The sequence below is a fragment of the Nyctibius grandis genome, chromosome W, assembly GCF_013368605.1.
Source record: "Nyctibius grandis isolate bNycGra1 chromosome W, bNycGra1.pri, whole genome shotgun sequence".
In the NCBI taxonomy this organism is placed as follows: Eukaryota; Metazoa; Chordata; class Aves; order Nyctibiiformes; family Nyctibiidae; genus Nyctibius; species Nyctibius grandis.
This window is the reverse complement of record NC_090694.1, coordinates 12,007,872-12,028,953: the sequence shown is the minus strand read 5'-3', so window position 1 is coordinate 12,028,953 and position 21,082 is coordinate 12,007,872. Positions and strand designations below refer to the sequence as shown.

Sequence of the window (21,082 nt, the reverse complement as noted above, 5' to 3'; positions counted from 1 at the left end):
ATTTGATGGCCTGGCACATCAAAACCACAAAGGTATCGAGCCTTGGTAGACACTGGTGCACAGTGCACCCTAATGCCATCGGATCATAAAGGGGCAGAACCTATCAGTATTTCAGGAGTAACAGGGGGATCTCAAGTGTTATCTGTATTGGAGACCGAAGTGAGCCTAACTAAAAATGAATGGAAAAAGCACCCCATTGTGACTGGCCCAGATGCTCCGTGTATCCTTGGCATAGACTACCTCAAGAGAGGGTATTTTAAGGACCCAAAAGGGTATAGATGGGCCTTTGGTGTAGCAGCTGTAGAGACTGAGGACATTAAACAGCTGTCTACCTTGCCTGGCCTCTCAGAAGATCCTTCTGTTGTGGGGTTGCTGAAGGTTGAAGAACAACAGGTGCCAATTGCTACTACCACGGTGCACCGACGACAATATCGCACCAATCGAGACTCCCTGATCCCCATTCATAAACTGATTAGACAATTAGAAAATCAAGGAGTGATTAGTAAGACTCGCTCACCCTTTAATAGTCCTATATGGCCAGTGCGAAAGCCTAATGGAGAATGGAGATTAACTGTGGACTATCGTGGCCTAAATGAAGTTACGCCACCGCTGAGTGCTGCTGTGCCAGACATGCTAGAACTTCAATACAAACTGGAGTCAAAGGCAGCCAAGTGGTACGCCACCATAGACATTGCTAATGCATTTTTCTCTATTCCTTTGGCACCAAAGTGCAGGCCACAGTTTGCTTTTACCTGGAAAGGTATCCAGTACACCTGGAATCGACTGCCCCAGGGGTGGAAACACAGTCCTACTATTTGCCATGGACTGATCCAGACTGCACTAGAAAAGGGTGGAGCTCCAGAACATTTGCAATACATTGATGACATCATTGTGTGGGGTGATACAGCAGCAGAAGTTTTTGACAAAGGGGAGAAAATAATCCAAATTCTTCTGAAAGCTGGTTTTGCCATAAAAAGAGGCAAGGTCAAGGGACCTGCCCGGGAGATCCAGTTTTTAGGGATTAAATGGCAAGATGGGCGTCGCCAGATCCCGATAGAGGTGATCAACAAAATAACAGCTATGTCCGCACCAACTAACAAAAAGGAAACACAAGCCTTCTTAGGTGTTGTGGGTTTCTGGAGAATGCATATTCCAGATTACAGCCAGATTGTACGCCCTCTTTATCAAGTGACCAGAAAGAAGAATGATTTTCAGTGGGGCCCTGAACAACAACAGGCTTTTGAACAGATTAAACAAGAAATTGTGCATGCAGTAGCCCTTGGACCAGTCCGTACGGGACAAGATGTTAAAAATGTGCTCTACACCTCAGCTGGGGACAATGGTCCTACCTGGAGCCTCTGGCAGAAAGTACCAGGGGAGACTCGAGGTCGACCCCTAGGATTTTGGAGTCAAGGATACAAGGGCTCTGAGGCCAATTACACCCCAACTGAAAAAGAGATACTGGCAGCATATGAAGGAGTTAGAGCTGCTTCAGAGGTAATTGGTACTGAAGCACAGCTTCTCCTAGCACCTCGATTACCAGTACTAGGCTGGATGTTCAAGGGTAAGGTTCCCACTACCCATCATGCAACTGATGCTACATGGAGTAAATGGATTGCATTAATTACACAGAGACTAATTGGCCTGGTTTGGGCCAAACCAGGACAAATACCAGATACTTGGACCCTGCCAGTCCCTACAGCAGGCACCCTGGCTACCCCAGAGGCTATTCAGATCTCTGGACTGGGTACTGTGATTACCCAACTCCAGGAAGCACTTGCTGCAATGACCCAGACTTTAGCAACAAGGGCTGCAGCTAATCAGCCCCCAGTGATGGGTGATGCAGCTAACCTAGGGACTTAGTCAGTGCTGGTATCAGTTGCCCCTGTACAGAAGACTAAAACCACAAAAAGAGCAGGTTGTGATGGCTGACCAGGGACATCACAGGAGGCTGAGCCAGAGGTAACAACTCGTTCCCTAACCCCGTGTGAGCTGTGAGATATATGTAGTAATTACAGTCATCATGAAGGCGAGCAACTTGTTACTTAGCTGCTCTGCTGCTGGGATATTGAAGCTGATTTTCTCAGGTTAGATGGTAGTGAAGCCAAGCAGCTAGGACCAATGGCTAGAGAAGCAGGTATTGATGGGGGTCTTGCAACTGGTGCAGAGCCCCTCACTCTCTGGAGGTGACTCCTGCAAAGCATAAAGAACAGGTATCCCTTTAGGGATGATGTCGTATAGCCGTCAGGCAAGTGGATGACCATTGAGAGAGGTGTTAAGAATCTGAGGAAATAGATGTGCAGGAGCTGATTTTTGCTGACCTGGATGACCCATGGACAACAGTAGATCTAGATGCACTCAAAGTTACTGGACCCATGTGGCGCAAGTGGGTACTGAGTGCGCCATCATCATATGGCAATACATTAGTATTATTTATCTGGGCAGATGCCGATGTACCAATGGTGGGTGACATAGATAATCAGATGCAGCAATATGCAGACAATCTTGTTGCCTCCCCACGGGTCACCATCTCTGCTATGGAAAAACTGTCTGACAAATCCACAGAACCACTCGGTAAGGTGTTGGAAAAATTGTCCTAGATGGAGGACACCTGCAGCGAAGAATGTCTCAGCCATCAGGAGACAGCGTTCCCTTGCAAGACCTACTCGGGAGAGACGGCAGACATCATGAGGCACCCTGTGGTTTTTCCTGCACGACCATGGAGAAGACATGAGGAAATGGGATTGAAAACCTCCTTGGCTTTATGGACATGTGTATGTAAGTTACAACGTGAACCGACTAGGAATGGGGCTTCTTCCAGGAGATTTGTTGCTCCAGTTTCCAATGGGAAGCTCTCCAGACAGTGTAGATCGGCTTCTGATCCCTATTTACCAGATGTGAATAATGGGGATCAAATCTACATGAGCTGCTCGAACTGAGATGTCGATAACAAACACTATGATCAGGATTAGAGGGGCCCTGCCTCCAGCCAGGTGGAGGATATGGACAACTGTGTTTTTTGGACTGTGTGGGTTTGATGGCCTGGCACATCAGAGATACAGCAGTATAAGGCTCTAGTGGGCACTGGTGCACAATGCACCATATACTGTCAAGCTATAAAGGGACAAAATCCATTTATATCTCTGGCATGACAGGGGGCTCCCAAGAGCTGACTGTACTAGAAGGTAAAGTCAGTCTGACTGGGACTGAGTGGCAGATGCCCCCTATTGTGACTGGCCCAGATGCCCCATGCATTCTTGGTATAGATTACCTGAGAAGAGGGTATTTCAAGGACCTGAGGGGGTACCGGTGGGTGTTTGGTGTAGCAGCCATGGAGATGGAAGAAATTAAACACCTGTCTACCCTGCCTGGTCTATCAGAGGACCCTTCTATTGTGGGGCTGCTCACAGTCCATAAGCAAAAGGTATCCATTGCTACTACAATGGTCCACTGATGGCAATATCAGACTAACAGAGACTTGCTGATCCCCATCCATGAGCTGATCCCTCAACTGGAGAACCAAGGTGTGACCAGCAAAACACGCTCCCCCTTCAACAGTCCCATATGGCTAGTGTGAAAGTCCAATGGGGAATGGAGACTAACTGTGGACTATCGTGGCCCTTAGCAGTTAAATGGAGGAGGCCTGGCAGATTCATTACATCTTGCTTCCACGAACCTAACAAGGCAAGTGCTATGTGCTCACAATGGTGGAAGCAAGTACCAGCTGGTTGGAAACATACCCTGTGCCTCATGCCACTGCCCGTAACACTATTATGGGGCTTGAGAAGCAGATTTTGTGGCGACATGGCACTCCAGAAAGAATCAAGTCAGACAAGGGGACTCATTTCCAAAATAGCCTCATAGACACCTGGGCTAAAGAGCATGGTATTGAAGGGATATATCACATCCCCTACCATGCACCAGCTGCTGGGAAAGTGGAATGATGTAATGGACTGTTGAATACTGCCCTGAAAGCAATGGGTGATGGGACATTCAAAAATTGGGATGAGCACTTAGCAAAGGCCACCTGGTTAGTTAATACCAGGGGATCTATCAACTGGGCTGGTCCTGCTCAATCAGAGCTGTTGAGCACTGTAGAGGGGGATAAAGGCCTTGTGGTTCATGTGAGAAATTTGTTGGGGAAAACAGTTTGGACTACTCTTGCCTTGAGCAAAGGCAAACCCACTTGGTGAATTGCTTTTGCTCAAGGACCTGGGTGCACCTGGTGGATGATGCAGGAGGATGAGCAAGTTAGATGTGTACCCCAAGGAGGTTTAATTTTGGATGAGAATAGCCAATAACTGTATGATGCTAAGTGTCATTTCTTACAGTAAGAATCACCCCAGACCCTGAACATGGGCTGCACCAGATACGCCAGCTGCAAGCTCCAGATGCAACACATCATCCTACTGTGCCCAACTTCACCAGTCCATGACATTGTATTGAGGCCTGGTCCTGATCTGCCAACTGAGTGAATCCCACACCCATGTTTTTCCTGCCCTGAGAGACTATGATGAGAAATGGAACCCATGGGTTTGGACTGAATTGATTCAGTGGACTACTTGGAGATATGATCCATGGACTGGAGAGAATATCTGTGTGTATATGGGGATGTGTATGTATGTTGAGGGATGGGGAAAACAGTAGTGACTTGATTGTAAATGATATAGAATAAGGGGTGGAATCCTGTCCTGGTTTCATTGGGATTTGTTTTCAGTTTGTGGCCAGCCATGGTGATCAAGGCCCTTAGCAGTTAAATGCAGGGCAGCTGACCCAGGCTGGCCCACAGGTGTATTCTATATCATTAATAATCAAGTTCACTATAAAAGGGAGGGCTTGCTGGGGAAGAGGTAGGTTGGTTTTGCTTTGCTCTTTTAGCTTCCCTCTCTCATTCCTAATGATTGGTATTCCTGGAACAACCTGATGTAGCTCTGTAGCTAAGTATACTTTTGTGTGTTTTATGTTATCTTTTATATTGGTTTCTTTGTTTTATTAAATCTGTTTAATTTTAACCCATGAGTCTCCCTCTTTTTCCCAATTTCCTTTCTCTGTTGGGGAAGGGACATTGGGTGAGAGCAGAACTGCTATTTTTTTAGCCTTGGGAGCAGGCTAAATGAAGACACACCCAAGGCAGTCAACTAATTCATTACAGAAGTCATCCTCTTCAGAACCTATTATCACATCAGTAACACAGTGCTACAATCAACCCTTATAAACATCGTGTCCTAATTTAGATCCTTTGTCTGTAGGACTGAGCACCAATATCTACTAAGATAACTATCACCATCAGCATTAAATAGTTATATTAATACTGCTACTTTGAGTTTAAAGTATTTTAGTGAGAGCAAAGTAAGGTGTCAGGGCTTATAATAGTACTTGAGCTCATAATGCTAAACAATTTCCAAGGTTGGTGGAGTTGTGGGATTACAACTGGGAATACCTCCTTTGAAGTACTCTTTTCAGTTTTGTATCAGTTGTAATCCTAATATTTATGGATAACATGAATACTTTCACTGATGTTGAACTTCTAGGAAGTTTTAAATCTCTCTGCAAATGATTTTGCACGTTGATTTTTCAAGTTTTAAGGTTCTATGCCTCAATTAGCTCATGGTATTAGCACAATGAGCTCAAAATGATAACCCAAGAACACATCAAGTTTAGTAAGTCATGAAGATGAATAAATTTATTATCATTTTAGGTTAGTGAACCAGTTGGGCCATACTTTTGCAGAATCTAAACCAGTTTCTGCTGTATTTCAGATTATTAGAAGAAAAGAAAAAAAAAAAAAGCACTGCCCTGCACCAGTTTTTATGGCTTGAAAGAGAAAGATAATACAATCTCAACCAGAAGACATAAAAGAAACAAGAAGAATGTAGTTTGGAACAAATGAATACAATTTTTAGGATAAGAAACAGCAGCCATTAGGAGTAACTTTTAAAGCATACTGTATAGATGCTGGGTTGGATCACAGGAACTTGCTTATTATTTAGCAACAATTTCCTGTCAGCAGAAATCAATACACTGGAAAAAAATATAAATAATGAAATATTTTCAAGAAATAGGAGGCATGGGAAATCTAATAACTGCATTTATGTAAGCACATCAGAAATCTACTGTCTACACAGTCAAAAAATATAGGAAACATCAGCAAAATTATATACAATATTATACCAAAAGCAAGAAGGTAAGAAGGAAAAGTTGTTATTTTTTTTTCTATGGGGGTTCTAGCCCTGCAAAAGCAGATGACCTGCTAACCTGTCAGAGAACAGATAAAAGCATAAGCCAAAATCTATGTGGTCTTCCTAAAGTCTCAGCAATTGTTGTAAAAATGAGAACTTGATTTGTTTTCCTCTTCATTGATCATGATGCATTGAGTTAAATCAACAGTGTTCTTAGCTACCCTATTTCTCTGGTCCTTGCTAGCTTGGCATAAAACTTTGGTATTGCAGTTAACACAAATCCTCAGTCTACATTAAACATACCTTGTCATTTAGCACTGCACATCTACAAAATTTTCCTCTGTAGTTTCTTATAGTGTCAAATCGCATGAACTAATATATGTTTAGGCCTAACACTTGATCCCAAACCACTAAAACAGGTCATTACATTATCATCTTGATGCAGTGGGAAATGGACTGACCTCAGTGGCTGGGTCAGTGCTGTGTGCAAGAGAGCGCAACAACTGAATTCTGAACAACTGCACATACTAGAAGGGATATTATTATTCAGTGTAGTTTCCAAAAATATGAGTACCGTAGTCCTAAGAATGTGAATTACATATTGTCATTATTGGCATTACCCTATTTCCAAATTGTGTTGTAAATAATAGAGCACTTATCTGAATTGGGCAATTCCCACTTAACTAATATTTTGATCACAGTCCATCTATGACAGTTAATTTCAATCTTTCATCTGTTCCTAGAAGCATTTGCTATAACTAAATAGACATATATAAATATATGAGTATAAAATATGTTAGAGTAGTAGTATACCTCATGAGATCCTCAGTGCCTCTAGTAATCAGATCATTCCCACATGTTCCATATTTTCTAAGCACCTAATTTAAGACTGTGGGATTTGATTTACATAAGCATTTATTGCTTGGCATTGCAAACAAAGTCAGAGGAATCTATGCTTTGAACATGGCTCTACAATATCTTGCTGTATAATAAAAAGGTACTCAAAAACATTTGTGAAGTACTAAAAGATGATTATCATATAATGATCAAATGCAGAAAAATCTCATGACAAAATTAGCTGCCCTAATGGCCAACTATAGGGAAGAAGGTGCTAAGCTAATGCATTATCGAAAAGGAGAAAATCCAATGCTGAATAACACATCAAATGACTATAATGCATTCCTTGATCTCCACTGAGTAAAGCAGAGATCTACATGTGATTCTGTATTTGAAAATGGTGTTCATTACTAAGAAATTTTGAGAATGTTATGTTATTGCTAAATAGTTTTTGTGTATATTATATGTATGTTAGCAGAATTCTTAGAGCATTATAAATCCTCACTATTTCCTGCATTTCTGAATTTCCCTATCAAGTATTCAAGCCATTCATTTTATAATGGGAAGGACTTTCAGACTCTACAGCATAAATTCCAAATTCTTTTCAATGGTGATACTGTCAGAGATGAGGATCTGAAATCTAACATGTGATTTCCTTTGCCCCTGAGCAAATGATGTGACACAAAGGGGAGTTAATATAATGCAAAATCCCCCATCACCAAATCCAAAACCTAAAAACCCCCAGGTGTTGGAAACAATCCAACTGCAAGGACAGTAAGGAAAAGCCAAAACAAAGAAACCAGAGTACCTGAAGGGTTCTTGCTGAGCAAACATCGGCTGACTGCCATGAGAAATGCCAACAAAGCACCCCTTTCCAAAAGCTTTACAATCCCTTTTGGCTTTTAAAAACCTCAGCATTCAAGTTAAATTCTATACTTCTCTGCCAGATTTTTATGTCCCTAAGGGAACATTGTACATGAAAAATATGGAAATTTCAGGTAAATACCTTGATTAAAGGACCGTTTCCTAACCATCCAATGAATTATTGCATACATAGAAAGAAAAATAGAGGTTGGGGCTCTTCAGATACTGTTACTTCAAGGACTAATATGCCTTTGAGACTTTGCAATAGGCGATATGAAAAGCAAGAGCAAACTTCAAATACAACAAAAAATAATCTATTGTAAGGAATGCTTTATTGCAGGAAGTCATGCTTAGATGGCCAGATGGCATCAGTGGCAAAAACCTCATCTCTCATCTCTACTTGCCTAGAAACTCTGTCCCATATAAGACCTGGCTATAACTGTTCATCAGTTGGGACTTACACACTGTGTTGTTGTAATTCACTGCAGCTGAAACCAAATGCAAAATGGAGAATCTTGGTTTGCACAGACTGACTATAGAAGAGGATCACTGTGTTTTTCTGTTCTTGTGCATCCCCTGGTTTCAGCTGAGAGTTTTACTCCTAATTTTCTAAAGAACTATTGGCTCAAACTCTGAAGTATGATAAAGATGTTTGGTGTATGAGTCATTATGGAAATACACTAGTCTGAAGCAATGCAGATCAGATAGCTGAGGATAAATCATACAAGCAGCTGTGGATAATAGGCTTTCTGAGTCAAGGAGAAATTAGGCAGTATAATTAGGAAAGCCTGTGAAACTTCTTCAGAAAAGGCCTTTTTTAGGAATGAAACTCACAATCCTAGTGTTAAAAAAACCCTAGGAACAGTATCAGAGAGCCATATACTCTTGCAGAAGTAAGTGACTGTTGTCTGTAATGGATTGGTTGGAACATGACTTAAAGTGAGCAGAAAAAAAAACAGCTGCTGCTTACTTTTATATTGTATTTACTGGTTTTCTTATTTTGAATAAGTGCATTGATATTCTGGAAGAGCACAAGATCCTGCTTGTCAGTAGTAACTCAGCATTAATAAAGTTAGTGCAATCAAATGGTAGTAAAGAGGGCAAGTGGGATCACAGAAAAATTAAAGGAAGATACCAGCTCTGGCTTTCATTTCATAGCAACATGAAGGGCAATGTTAGGAAGTAGCCAAGAAGGGCAATCTGAGAGTACAAATACAATTTGAGTTTAATATTAATATTATTAATATCCCAATGTGATCTGAACATTCTTGTTGAACTACTTAGGCTGTAGGTTGGTGCAGTATTAGCCAATGATGATCTTATTCCCTTTTACACAGGAGGCTTTCCATTTCATTTCATAGTCTACTTCATGATCCACTGTGACATCTTTATCATCCTTTCAAAGATGAAAATCCAATCACTTTGTTTTGCTTTAATTGCATTCAGTCTCATTGTTCAGAGAGGCAGTAAGCAAACTGCAGCTTGGTTTCATTATCCTATTGCTTTGTGACATTAAATTTAGCCTATGTTGGTTTTCTTAACCATGAGCATGCCTGTGGAATTTAAGTACTTTCACATATCAAAGCATACAGAAGAAACAGCTTTCAGGAGAAGGCTTTTAGAAGAAGTTCTCGTACTCTGCAGCCTGAAGCAATTAATGTGCAAGACAGAAGACAAGTATGGGATGGAAGAGTACACTGGGCTGTGCCAATTGAGGAGACAGCATGTCATCCTCATAGCATCCTTACTTCCTTTAGCATCAAGTTATCTGCAGATGCTCTGGCTTGCAACTGACCACTGGCTGTGCTGCATATTCATAGAATCATATAATCATAGAATGGTTTGGATTGGAAGGGACCTTAAAGATCATCTAGTTCCAACCCCCCCTGCCACAGGCAGGGACACCTTCCACTAGACCACGTTGCTCAGAGCCCCATCCAATCTGGCCTTGAACACTGCCAGGGAGGGGGCATCCACAACTTCTCTGGGCAACCTGTTCCAGTGTCTCACCACCCTCACAGGAAATAATTTCCTCTTAATATCTAATCTAAATCTACCCTCTTTCAGTTTAAAACCATTCCCCCCTCATCCTATCACTACATGCCCTTGTAAAAAGTCCCTCTCCGGCTTCCTTGTAGGCCCCCTTCAGGTACTGGAAGGCTGCTATAAGGTCTCCCTGGAGCCTTCTCTTCTCCAGGCTGACCAACCCCAACTCTCTCAGCCTGTCTTCATAGGAGAGGTGATCCAGCCCTCTGATCATCTTCGTGGCCCTCCTCTGGACTTGCTTCAAGAAAACTAACTTTTGGAAAACTAACTTTTTCTGGCTGAGCATACATTAGCTTGAATAAATCTTCAAGGCAATGATCAACATGAACAAGTGTTAAAATTTTACTTCAAAGCAAAGTTGGTGTATTAGCTTGAGGTTAGCCCATGTAACAATGTCATTTTGAGGAACGTACATTGGAGCCACAGTGTGAATCTCAGGAAATGCTCACACAAACCCTCCCCTACTAAAAAAAAAAAAAAAGATTGAAATTCAAAGAGAGGCAATTTTGCTTTTCTTTGAGCAGTTGTATTTCAGAATTCTTGGACTCAGAAATTTGAACAAAACTCCAAATGTATGCAGGTACAAGGAGTTATCTTTACCTACTAATCTACTAAAATCTCTGACTAAAATCTGAGTAGAAGGGAATACTTTGACAGAAAGGTGCATTAGATGAGGCTAGGAAAAGACCTCCTCTTCTTGACAATATTGGGCTTTTGCCATGGCTGTTGCTACCAGTTCACAGAGAAAGAACTTAAGGCCAGAAAAAATAATAAGATTCTTATCTGACTTTCTGTCTCAACAGCATTTGAGTCTAAACCCCAGTATTAGGTGCAGTCATTTCAGTAACAAAAGTGTTTAAATTCAGAGCAGATTAAATTGTTATATGCTACAGTATACTAGGGGGAGTAAGGTATCCCTCTTCCCAAAGCTCTTGTAGTATCAGGAACCTGATGCCTTTCCAATTTCCAAAGTTAGCAGTTGGTTAGACTCTGAATACACCAGCAAAGCATATAACCATCATCATCATTCTCCTCTTCCTTCTATTCCCTCTGTCATTTCAGAGGACTGATATTCTGTGACGGGTTCTCTGCATTCAGTGCTAAAGAATTCTCTTCCAGAGCCTGGAAAGCAATCAGGAAATGTCTCATAACATCATGATGGGGTCAGAAGAAAGGTCTAGTTGTTTCCCCCAACAGTGGCCTTAGATATGCTCCTGATTCCTGGCTATCAGTCCACAACTCTTTCTCTTGCCCTAGGACTAAAAGACTGCCTATGATGTGAACATAATCTTGCTCAATTTTCAAATTTTCCCACAATGTTCATTAATAGCAACAGATTCAGTTGCCAGAGAAAAAAAAAAAAAAAAGTGCAACTTTCAAAAAGAATCTTTCCAAGATTATGTGGCCTGTAAGGACAGAGTATTGTTTCCATAAAAAAAACCTGTGTGTGGACAGGCAGAAAGAAGGGTCTCCCTGAGCATGTGCACAGTGTGCACAGCCTTCTTAGATTAAATGTAGCTCTTATGGAAGAGAGAGAATTTAATAGTTCAATGTTCTTTAAAAGTTAAATACTTCTACACTAAAAGTGTAATCCAAGGCTTCCTTTCGCTCTCTAGCATGGTTTTCATCCAGATCTTTAACAAGCTGGTAGAAAACATATCCTTTCTAAATGTGAATGAAAGATGTTACAAAGCAGAACCCAGAATGCAGCAGAATGCAAAGACGTGCCAGTCAGCATCCTGGTGACCTACTTTTATTGTAGCAATCCCATTTTTGAAGATATGTCACTATTTTTTTTTAGGAAAGCTGCACAATGAGGTGTCAGCAAACATGCTGCTTATCATTAAAGATGTTGCTTGATGACTGCAAATATTTGTCTGTATGACTGACAATGTCAGCTAGCTTCCACAGTAATGTGCAGTATCACATTCCTAAAGGAACAAATACTGTTATGTTTCTACAATAGAAATACGTGGGACTGAGCAAGTTGCCCATCTACAGTAAAGGTGTCATTTTATGGATTCTAAAATTGTAAAAACTGGAGAGAACATGTTTTCAGATGGTCAATGAGACAGTTGCTTGGGGCTTTTTCTTTTTGGTATAGGCACATTTCAATAACTTTTTCAGTGTATTTCCTATGAAAATGTTCTATGTATTACCTCATTTTCTGACTTGGTAAAGGGATTCATGAGATTACCCAGAAGTTATTTACAAAACAAACTGAGGACAACATTAGGTGAAACCAACACAAATTATATACCTTCAGGAGCATTCTGAAACTAGAGTCTACATTGAAAGCACTGGTGAACTGAGTGTTTCCAAATTTCTTTTGGTGGCTTTTTTGAGGGAATGAGGATTAATAAATTAAAATGACCTTAAAACTGAAAATATTTTCTGACTCATTTACTGCCAATGAATCCATATAATGTTATCAGTGACGAAGGCTACAAAACAAACTTTCGTTTATTAGCAAGCCAACCAACAAAACCCAAAAATAACCTTGAATAAATTGCAGGGCAGTGTATTACTAGGCATATATTTTTACCCTTAGATCTGAAGCTAACTGTTTAGAAAAATAATGTTTAGAAAGCACAATGAAAAATGAACAATACTTACAACCATACCGTTTAGGGACACCCAGCAATCTGGTGGGAAATCCTGGAGTAATGGTACTAAAAACTGCAGACAACCATCCCAGTGGCACAGCAGCAACATCATTCCGATCAGATTAAAGATTCTCACCACAGCACTGGCCAGATCATACGTCATGTGGAAAATCTGTAGGCAAAAATTACATATGATGTATGTGATGCAAATCAGAAATGCAAATCATTTAGTTCTCATCAGGCAGGTTAAAGACAAAGTAGTATCATCCTGAACTTCTAAGAAAGCTGAGAGTTCTCAGCAAGGCCTGTTAATTTGGCCAGAGGGCTGTGCTGACACACCTGACTCTTGGCTGCACCCCAGTGTTATATAAGCTGCTGAAAAGGGCTTATTTTGGATCTGAAGTCACCAACTGAAGTATTTTCTTAAAGCCTACAACTTCTTTCAGTTAAAGCAAGTCTCACAAATTAAAAAAAAAAAAAAAGTTGGGAGGCTTGGTAAAGCTAGTGAGACCATTACTTGTCTGTGAACTTGGTGTCTAAATACTCACAAAGTTGTGGGAGACAATACAAATTCAATGACCTTTTCTGAAAAGATCCACTTTCACATTTCTTACCTTCTTAAAAACACCAACATCTGAGTGAAGAAACAATATAAATAATTTTACATATTTTTGGACTTCTGTTTCTCCACTGTGTATTTATTAATCCAATTTGCACATACCAGTCCACCAAGAAAAATGACACTGAAGTATTTCATTGCTCTTAATCATTGGCAGTTTTCCTAAAATATTGAGAATCCTGAAAGACCTGTAGTAGCTAAGTTTATGTCAAACTAATATAATAATTTGGACTTCAATATATTGCTCCATTATTAGACAAAAAAAATGTTTTCATTTGAAAAGTCTTACAGCAACACATATATATACTCTTAAAACCAACATAGACATTTTCAAGTTTGTCATGGGCAAGATTGTTGGACAAGAATTAGCATGAACAGCAGCAGTCAGTTGCCAAATATTATGGAGAAAAACATTATATTTAGCACTTATATTCTATATTGTTTTTAAAGCACTTCCAAGCTACAAATCCCAGGAAGCATCCCAGGAAGAGGTTGAGCATCCCAGGAAGAGGTTGGCGGGCAGTGCTGTTCCCTGCCTGTCCTGGGGAAAACGGACGGGCCTAATGCTCCCCGGGTAGTGGAGGATCCTCTTCCTCCTCCACAAGGAGCAGGAGGAGACCTAGGGGATGGGGGGGAATGGAGGCAGGTCCCTGCTCGGGGTGGCAGGCGAATCCCATCCCGACCTTCCTCCCCTCCCAGCGTCCCCCTGAAAAATAGGTATGAGGTGCTGGAGCCTGAGCGTCTTCCTGAGTGTCAGGAAGACACGAACCTAGGTGAAAGACCTTCTAAGGGGCTACGTAAACAGAAGCAACCAAGTAAGAGGGTTGCAACCAGCTCCAAAAAGGAGAAAAGTAATTGTTATAGGCGACTCCCTGCTAAGGGGAACGGAGGGCCCCATATGCAGGCCAGACCCGACTCACAGGGAAGTCTGCTGCCTCCCTGGGGCTCGGGTAAGGGATGTTGCCAGGAGGATTCCTAAACTGGTGAGGCCCTCTGACTACTACCCACTATTAGTATTCCAGGTGGGTAGGGATGAGATTGAAGAGAGAAGTGCCAGGGCTATCAAAAGGGACTTCAGGGCCCTGGGGCGTTTGGTAAAGGGGGTAGGTGCGCAGGTTATATTCTCTGCAATTCCTTCGGTGTTTGGTGAAAATAGGGAAAAGACTGAAAGTACAACAGATTAATATGTGGCTAAGAGACTGGTGCCGTAGGTGGGATTTTGGGTTCGTTGACCACGGGGTGGCTTTCAGGGCACTGGGCCTGCTTATGCCGGATGGGGAACAGCTGAATCAGAAGGGGAAAAGGGTAATGGCCCAGAAGCTGGCAGGGCTGGTTAAGAGGTCTTTAAAATAGGTTCGATGGGGGAGGGGGATAAGACCAGGGCAACCACAAATGAACCTAGGGGTGACAGGCCTGCGTTGGGGGCAAGGCCGCTAGCCCAGCTGAAGTGCGTTTACACCAATGCACGCAGTATGGGCAACAAACAGGAAGAGCTAGAAGCCACTGTACAGCAGGAAGGTTATGATGTGGTTGCCATCACAGAAACGTGGTGGGATGACTCTCATGACTGGAGTGCTGCTATGGATGGCTATAAGCTCTTTAAGAGGGACAGGCGAAGCAGGAGAGGCGGTGGGGTAGCGCTGTATGTTAGGGAGTGCTTGGACTGTGTCGAAATTGAGGAAGATGGTGAGGATGACAAGGTTGAATGTCTATGGGTGAAGATCAGGGGGAAGGTCGGCAGGGCGGACATTACGGTGGGAGTCTGTTATAGACCACCCAACCAGGATGAGCAGGCAGACGAGGCGTTTTACAAGCGGCTGTCAGAAGCCGCCCGGTCGCCGGCCCTTGTACTCGTGGGCGACTTCAACTTGCCGGATGTCTGCTGGAAATACAACATGGCAGAGAGGAAGCAATCTAGGAGATTCCTCGAATGTGTGGAGGACAACTTCCTCATGCAAGTGGTAAATGAGCCCACTAGAGGAGGGGCCCTGCTTGACCTGTTGTTTCTGAACAGAGAAGGACTAGTGGGAGATGTGAGGGTCGGTGGCCGTCTTGGGAGTAGCGACCATGAAATGTTAGAGTTTTCGATAGTGGGGGAAGTAAGGAGGGGCAAGAGCAGAACTTCTGCCTTAGATTTCCGGCGGGCAGACTTTAGCCTGTTTAAGAGGTTGGTAGACAGAGTCCCTTGGGAGTCGGTCCTGAAGGGCAAAGGAGTCCAGGAAGGCTGGACATGCTTCAAAAGGGAATTGCTAAATATTCAGGAGCAGGCTGTCCCAGTCTGTAGGAAGACAAGCCGTTGGGGAAAAAGACCGGCTTGGTTAAACAGAGAACTTAGGCTAGAACTTAAGGAAAAAAAGAGAGCCTACTTGCTCTGGAAGAAGGGTCAGGTAACTTGGGAGGTCTATAGGGATGTTGCCAGGTCGTGTAGGGAGAAGATTAGAAGGGCCAAAGCTCAATTAGAGCTTGATTTGGCTGCTACAGTCAAAGATAAAAAAAGCTTTTACAAATACATCAACAGGAAAAGGAGGGTCAAGGAGAGCCTCTACCACTTGCTGAATGAGGAGGGTAATGTAGTGTCAGGGGATGAGGAAAAGGCAGAGGTGCTCAATGCCTTCTTTGCCTCGGTCTTTAATGTCAAGACCGGTTGTCCTCAGGAGACTCGGCCCCCAGAGCCTGAAGTTAGGGACGGGGGGCTGTGTGAACCTCCTGTAATCCAGGAGGAGATGGTTAGTGACCTGCTGTGCCAGCTGGACACCCACAAGGCTATGGACCCGGCTGGGATTCACCCCAGAGTAATGAAGGAACTGGCAAATGAACTTGCCAAACCACTCTCTATTATCTACCGGCAGTCCTGGTTAACTGGAGAAGTTCCAGCTGACTGGAAATTAGCAAATGTAACGCCCATCTACAAGAAGGGTCGGAAGGACGATCCAGGGAACTATAGGCCTGTCAGCCTGACCTCGGTGCCAGGCAAGGTGATGGAACAGATCATCCTGAGTGCCATTACACGGCACATGCAGGACAATCGGGGCATCGGGGCCAGCCAACATGGATTCATGAAAGGCAGGTCCTGCTTGACCAAGCTGATCTCCTTCTATGACCAAGTGACCTGCTTAGTAGATGAGGGCAGGGCTGTGGATGTAGTCTATCTAGACTTCAGTAAGGCATTCGACACTGTCTCCCACAGCATCCTCCTAGACAAAATGGCTGCCCGGGGCTTGGATGGGTGGACTCTTCAGTGGGTTAAAAACTGACTGGATGGCCGAGCCCAGAGAGTTGTGGTGAATGGGGCAAAGTCCAACTGGCAGCCGGTCACTAGCGGTGTTCCCCAGGGCTCAGTTTTGGGGCCGGTGCTGTTCAATATCTTTATAGATGATCTAGACGTAGGGATTGAGTGCACCCTCAGCAAATTTGCAGATGACACCAAGCTGGGTGGGAGTGTCGATCTGCTGGAGGGTAGGAAGGCCCTACAGAGGGATCTGGACAGGTTAGATAGATGGGCCGAGACCAACGGCATGAGGTTCAACAAGAACAAGTGCCGGGTCTTACACTTCGGCCACAACAACCCCATGCAGCGCTACAGGCTGGGGGAAGAGTGGTTAGAAAGCGGCCCGGCAGAAAGAGACCTGGGGGTGCTGATTGACAGCCGGCTAAACATGAGCCAGCAGTGTGCCCAGGTGGCCAAGAAGGCCAATGGCATCCTGGCTTCTATTAGGAATAGTGTAGCCAGCCTGTCTAGGGAAGTGATCGTCCCTCTGTACTCGGCACTGGTGAGGCCGCACCTTGAATACTGTGTCCAGTTCTGGGCCCCACACTTCAAGAAAGATGTGGAGGTGTTGGAGCGAGTCCAGAGGAGGGCGACCAAGCTGGTGAAGGGTCTGGAGGGTCTGACCTACGAGGAACGGCTGAGGGAGCTGGGGTTGTTTAGCCTGGAGAAGAGGAGGCTCAGAGGTGACCTTATTGCAGTCTACAACTACCTGAAGGGAGGTTGTAGTGAAGTGGGAGTTGGCCTCTTCTCCTGGGCAACTAGCGATAGGACAAGAGGACACAGCCTCAAGCTTCGCCAGGGGAGGTTCAGGTTGGACATTAGGAAGCATTTCTTTTCAGAAAGGGTTATTAGACATTGGAATGGGCTGCCCAGGGAGGTGGTGGAGTCACCATCTCTGGATGTGTTTTAGAAAAGACTGGACATGCCACTTAGTGCCATGGTCTAGTTGACATGGTGGTGTCAGGGCAACGGTTGGACTCGATGATCCCTGAGGTCTCTTCCAACCTGGTTGATTCTGTGATTCTGTAAATACAGCCATATTATTTACTTATTACACAATTCAGTCAGCTCAGGGTAAATATGCTGTATTTTAATACACATAATTATCACTATCCAGGAGTTCAGTTTAGAAGATGAAGAATGTCCAGGTGATATTTCATGGAATTTTAAGTAGAAAATATTATTTAATTGTTCAGATAGACAGAAAACAGAGGCTTTAGTGCTGAAAACATCAGATTGCTAGAGGCATACAGCCATATTGGCACATGCCATTTTGCATCTGTAAATAAAAGAAATCATACATAAAAGACGGAATATTTGTATCCTGACTTTTACATATCTGAGCTGAAAGTGGAGATTAAGTACCCACACTGTAAATGGGTGCAAGTGCAAATATGGAGAGTGCATTAAGGTGCCTTTCAACATCATTTTCTGTTAGTGGGAGTTTGTCTTTGTTTGAAAATGATGGCACATGTTTTGAGTCCCAAAATGCAAAATCTATATAGTAGAAACATACCACAGACATTAACTTTATGTGCAAAACATTTTTTCAAGCTAGGGCATTTTAAGAGAATATATTCCAAATCCCAGTTTGATAAACATTGGAAATAGATGCTTGTAACATTATTCAAAATGTCATGTCTTATCCAGATACCATTTAGCTCCTGTCAAAATTGAGGAGATGACACTGATATTTAGGAGATACTTTAAATGGGAATAAACAGAAAAGTGTCACCATTACACATTTGTGTTGTTTAGAAATGTATTTACATTATAGTTATTTCAATAGCTACAGTTTCAGTAGCATGATATGAATCAAGAGAGTAGATATGTGAAACTGCAATAATTTTCTTTTAAAGAATTGAAAAAAATAGCAAGGATTACTACTGTTTTGGAACACTAGCACTCATTCAGGTTGCACCTTATCCACAGGGTTATTATATTTACACCCGCAAAGTGCAGATGAATTCCTGATCACATGAAAAGTTGCAGAAGTTTTTTCAGAGAAAGCAGGATTTCCCTAGAATATTTGTCTGGAAAAGTGCAGAAGATCAGATAGAAATAATACATATTTTACGATCACAGCTTCCCTGGGAATTTTCTATTGCTCCAGAAATGTAAGTTATCACATCTCTACACTAGGGCTGGACAAAAATCAAAGTTCCCACCCATGCTGTTTTCGTACTGCCTCAATCTTCCCATTAGGCTTTACTGTAAGAGACTAGGTTTTCAGAATAATTCACTGTATTGGATACTGAGTGTTTTTAAAAAAAACAGGTCACAAATATGACAATCAGAGCCAAACTGAGCACAAACATCTTCACTTCTGTACTAACTTAGAAAGAGCACTTTTCTGAAAACGTGCACCTAGGTGTATGTGATAAGCAGGGGAAGATCTGGTTCTCCAAAATTCTCCAGAATCCACAAAACAGCACTTGCATAGACTCAAGGCTCCTGAATCCTTATCCTGCCTCTGTCACTATGGGCCTAGGCACAACAAAAGATTGTGCATGTATCCTATGATCAGAGCTGCATTAAAATCACAGAATCACAGAATCACAGAACATTAGGGATTGGAAGGGACCTCGAAAGATCATCTAGTCCAATCCCCCTGCCGGAGCAGGATTGCCTAGACCATATCACACAGGAACTCGTCCAGGCGGGTTTTGAATGTCTCCAGAGAAGGAGACTCCACAACCTCTCTGGGCAGCCTGTTCCAGTGTTCGGTCACCCTCACCGTAAAGAAGTTTTTCCTCATATTTATGTGGAACCTCCTGTGTTCCAGCTTGCACCCATTGCCCCTTGTCCTGTCAAGGGATGTCACTGAGAAGAGCCTGGCTCCATCCTCATGACACTTGCCCTTTACATATTTATAAACATTAATGAGGTCACCCCTCAGTCTCCTCTTCTCTAAGCTAAAGAGACCCAGCTCCCTCAGCCTCTCCTCATAAGGGAGATGTTCCACTCCCTTAATCATCTTCGTGGCTCTGCGCTGGACTCTCTCTAGCAGTTCCCTGTCCTTCTTGAACTGAGGGGCCCAGAACTGGACACAATATTCCAGATGCGGCCTCACCAGGGCAGAGTAGAGGGGGAGGAGAACCTCTCTCGACCTGCTAACCATACCCCTTCTAATACACCCCAGGATGCCATTGGCCTTCTTGGCCACAAGGGCACACTGCTGGCTCATGGTCATCCTGCTGTCCACCAGGACCCCCAGGTCCCTTTCCCCTACGCTGGTCTCCAACAGGTCTGCCCCCAACTTGTACTGGTACATGGGGTTGTTCTTGCCCAGATGCAGGACTCTACACTTGCCCTTGTTATATTTCATTAAGTTTCTCCCCGCCCAACTCTCCAGCCTGTCTAGGTCTCTCTGAATGGCTGCGCAGCCTTCCGGTGCATCAGCCACTCCTCCCAGTTTGGTGTCATCAGCGAACTTGCTGACAGTGCACTCTATTCCCTCATCCAAGTCATTAATGAATATATTGAATAGAACTGGTCCCAGTACCGATCCTTGAGGGACTCCGCTAGACACAGGCCTCCAACTGGACTCTGTCCCATTGACCACCACTCTCTGGCTTCTTTCCTTCAGCCAGTTCACAATCCACCTCACTACCCGATCATCCAGACCACACTTCCTCAGTTTAGCTGCGCGGATGCTGTGGGAGACCGTGTCAAACGCTTTACTGAAATCAAGATAGACCACATCCACAGCTTTACCATCATCTATCCACCGGGTTACGTCCTCATAAAAGGCTATCAAGTTGGTTAAGCATGACTTCCCCTTGGTGAAGCCATGCTGAGTGCCCCTAATGATCCCCCTATCCTTGATGTGCCTAGAGACAGCACCAAGAACAAGTTGTTCCATCACCTTTCTGGGGATGGAGGTGAGGCTGACCGGTCTATAGTTACCCGGGTCCTCCTTCTTGCCCTTTTTGAAGACTGGAGTGACATTCGCTTTTCTCCAGTCCTCAGGCACCTCTCCCGTTCCCCACGACTTTTGAAAGATGATGGAGAGTGGCCTAGCAATGACTTCCGCCAGCTCCCTCAGCACCCGCGGGTCCATCCCATCAGGGCCCATGGATTTATGGACGTCCAGATTGCTTAATTGGTCCCTGACCCAGCCCTCATCTACCAAGACAGATTCCTCCTCTATCCTGACTTCTTCTGGGGCCTCAGGGGTCCAGGGCTCCTCAGGACAGCCTCCAGCAGTATAGACAGAGGCAAAGAAGGCATTCAGTAACTCCGCCTTCTTTTTATCCTCTGTCTCCAGGGCCCCCACCTCATTCATCAGTGGGCCTACATTGCCTCTAGTGTTGGCTTTTCCTGCAATGTATTTGAAGAAGCCCTTTCTGTTGTCCTTGACCTCTCTTGCAAGGTTTAATTCCAAGGAGGCCTTAGCTTTCCTAGTTGCCTCCCTACATCCTCTGACAACAGACTTATATTCCTCCCAAGTGGCCAGCCCCTCCTTCCATGATCTGTACACCCTCCTCTTCCACTTGAGTTTGCCCAGCAGTTCCCTGTTTAACCATGCAGGTCTCCTGGTACCCTTCCTTGACTTCCTACCTGCTGGGATGCTCTGATCTTGAGCTCGGAAGAAGCAGTCCTTGAATGCTAACCAACTATCTTGGGCCCCCTTACCTTCTAGTACCCTGTCCCATGGGAT

General features: G+C 43.7%; 1 protein-coding gene across 1 annotated transcript in view; it reads right to left on the bottom strand.

Moving 5' to 3' along the window:
• LOC137675760 (potassium/sodium hyperpolarization-activated cyclic nucleotide-gated channel 1-like) overlaps nt 1-21,082 on the bottom strand; it is a 379,966-nt gene that overhangs the window by 148,061 nt on the left and 210,823 nt on the right. The window contains exon 3 of the mRNA XM_068421975.1: nt 12,543-12,704. Coding sequence (XP_068278076.1) covers nt 12,543-12,704 — 162 coding nt within the window. The remainder of the gene's footprint in view (nt 1-12,542; nt 12,705-21,082) is intronic.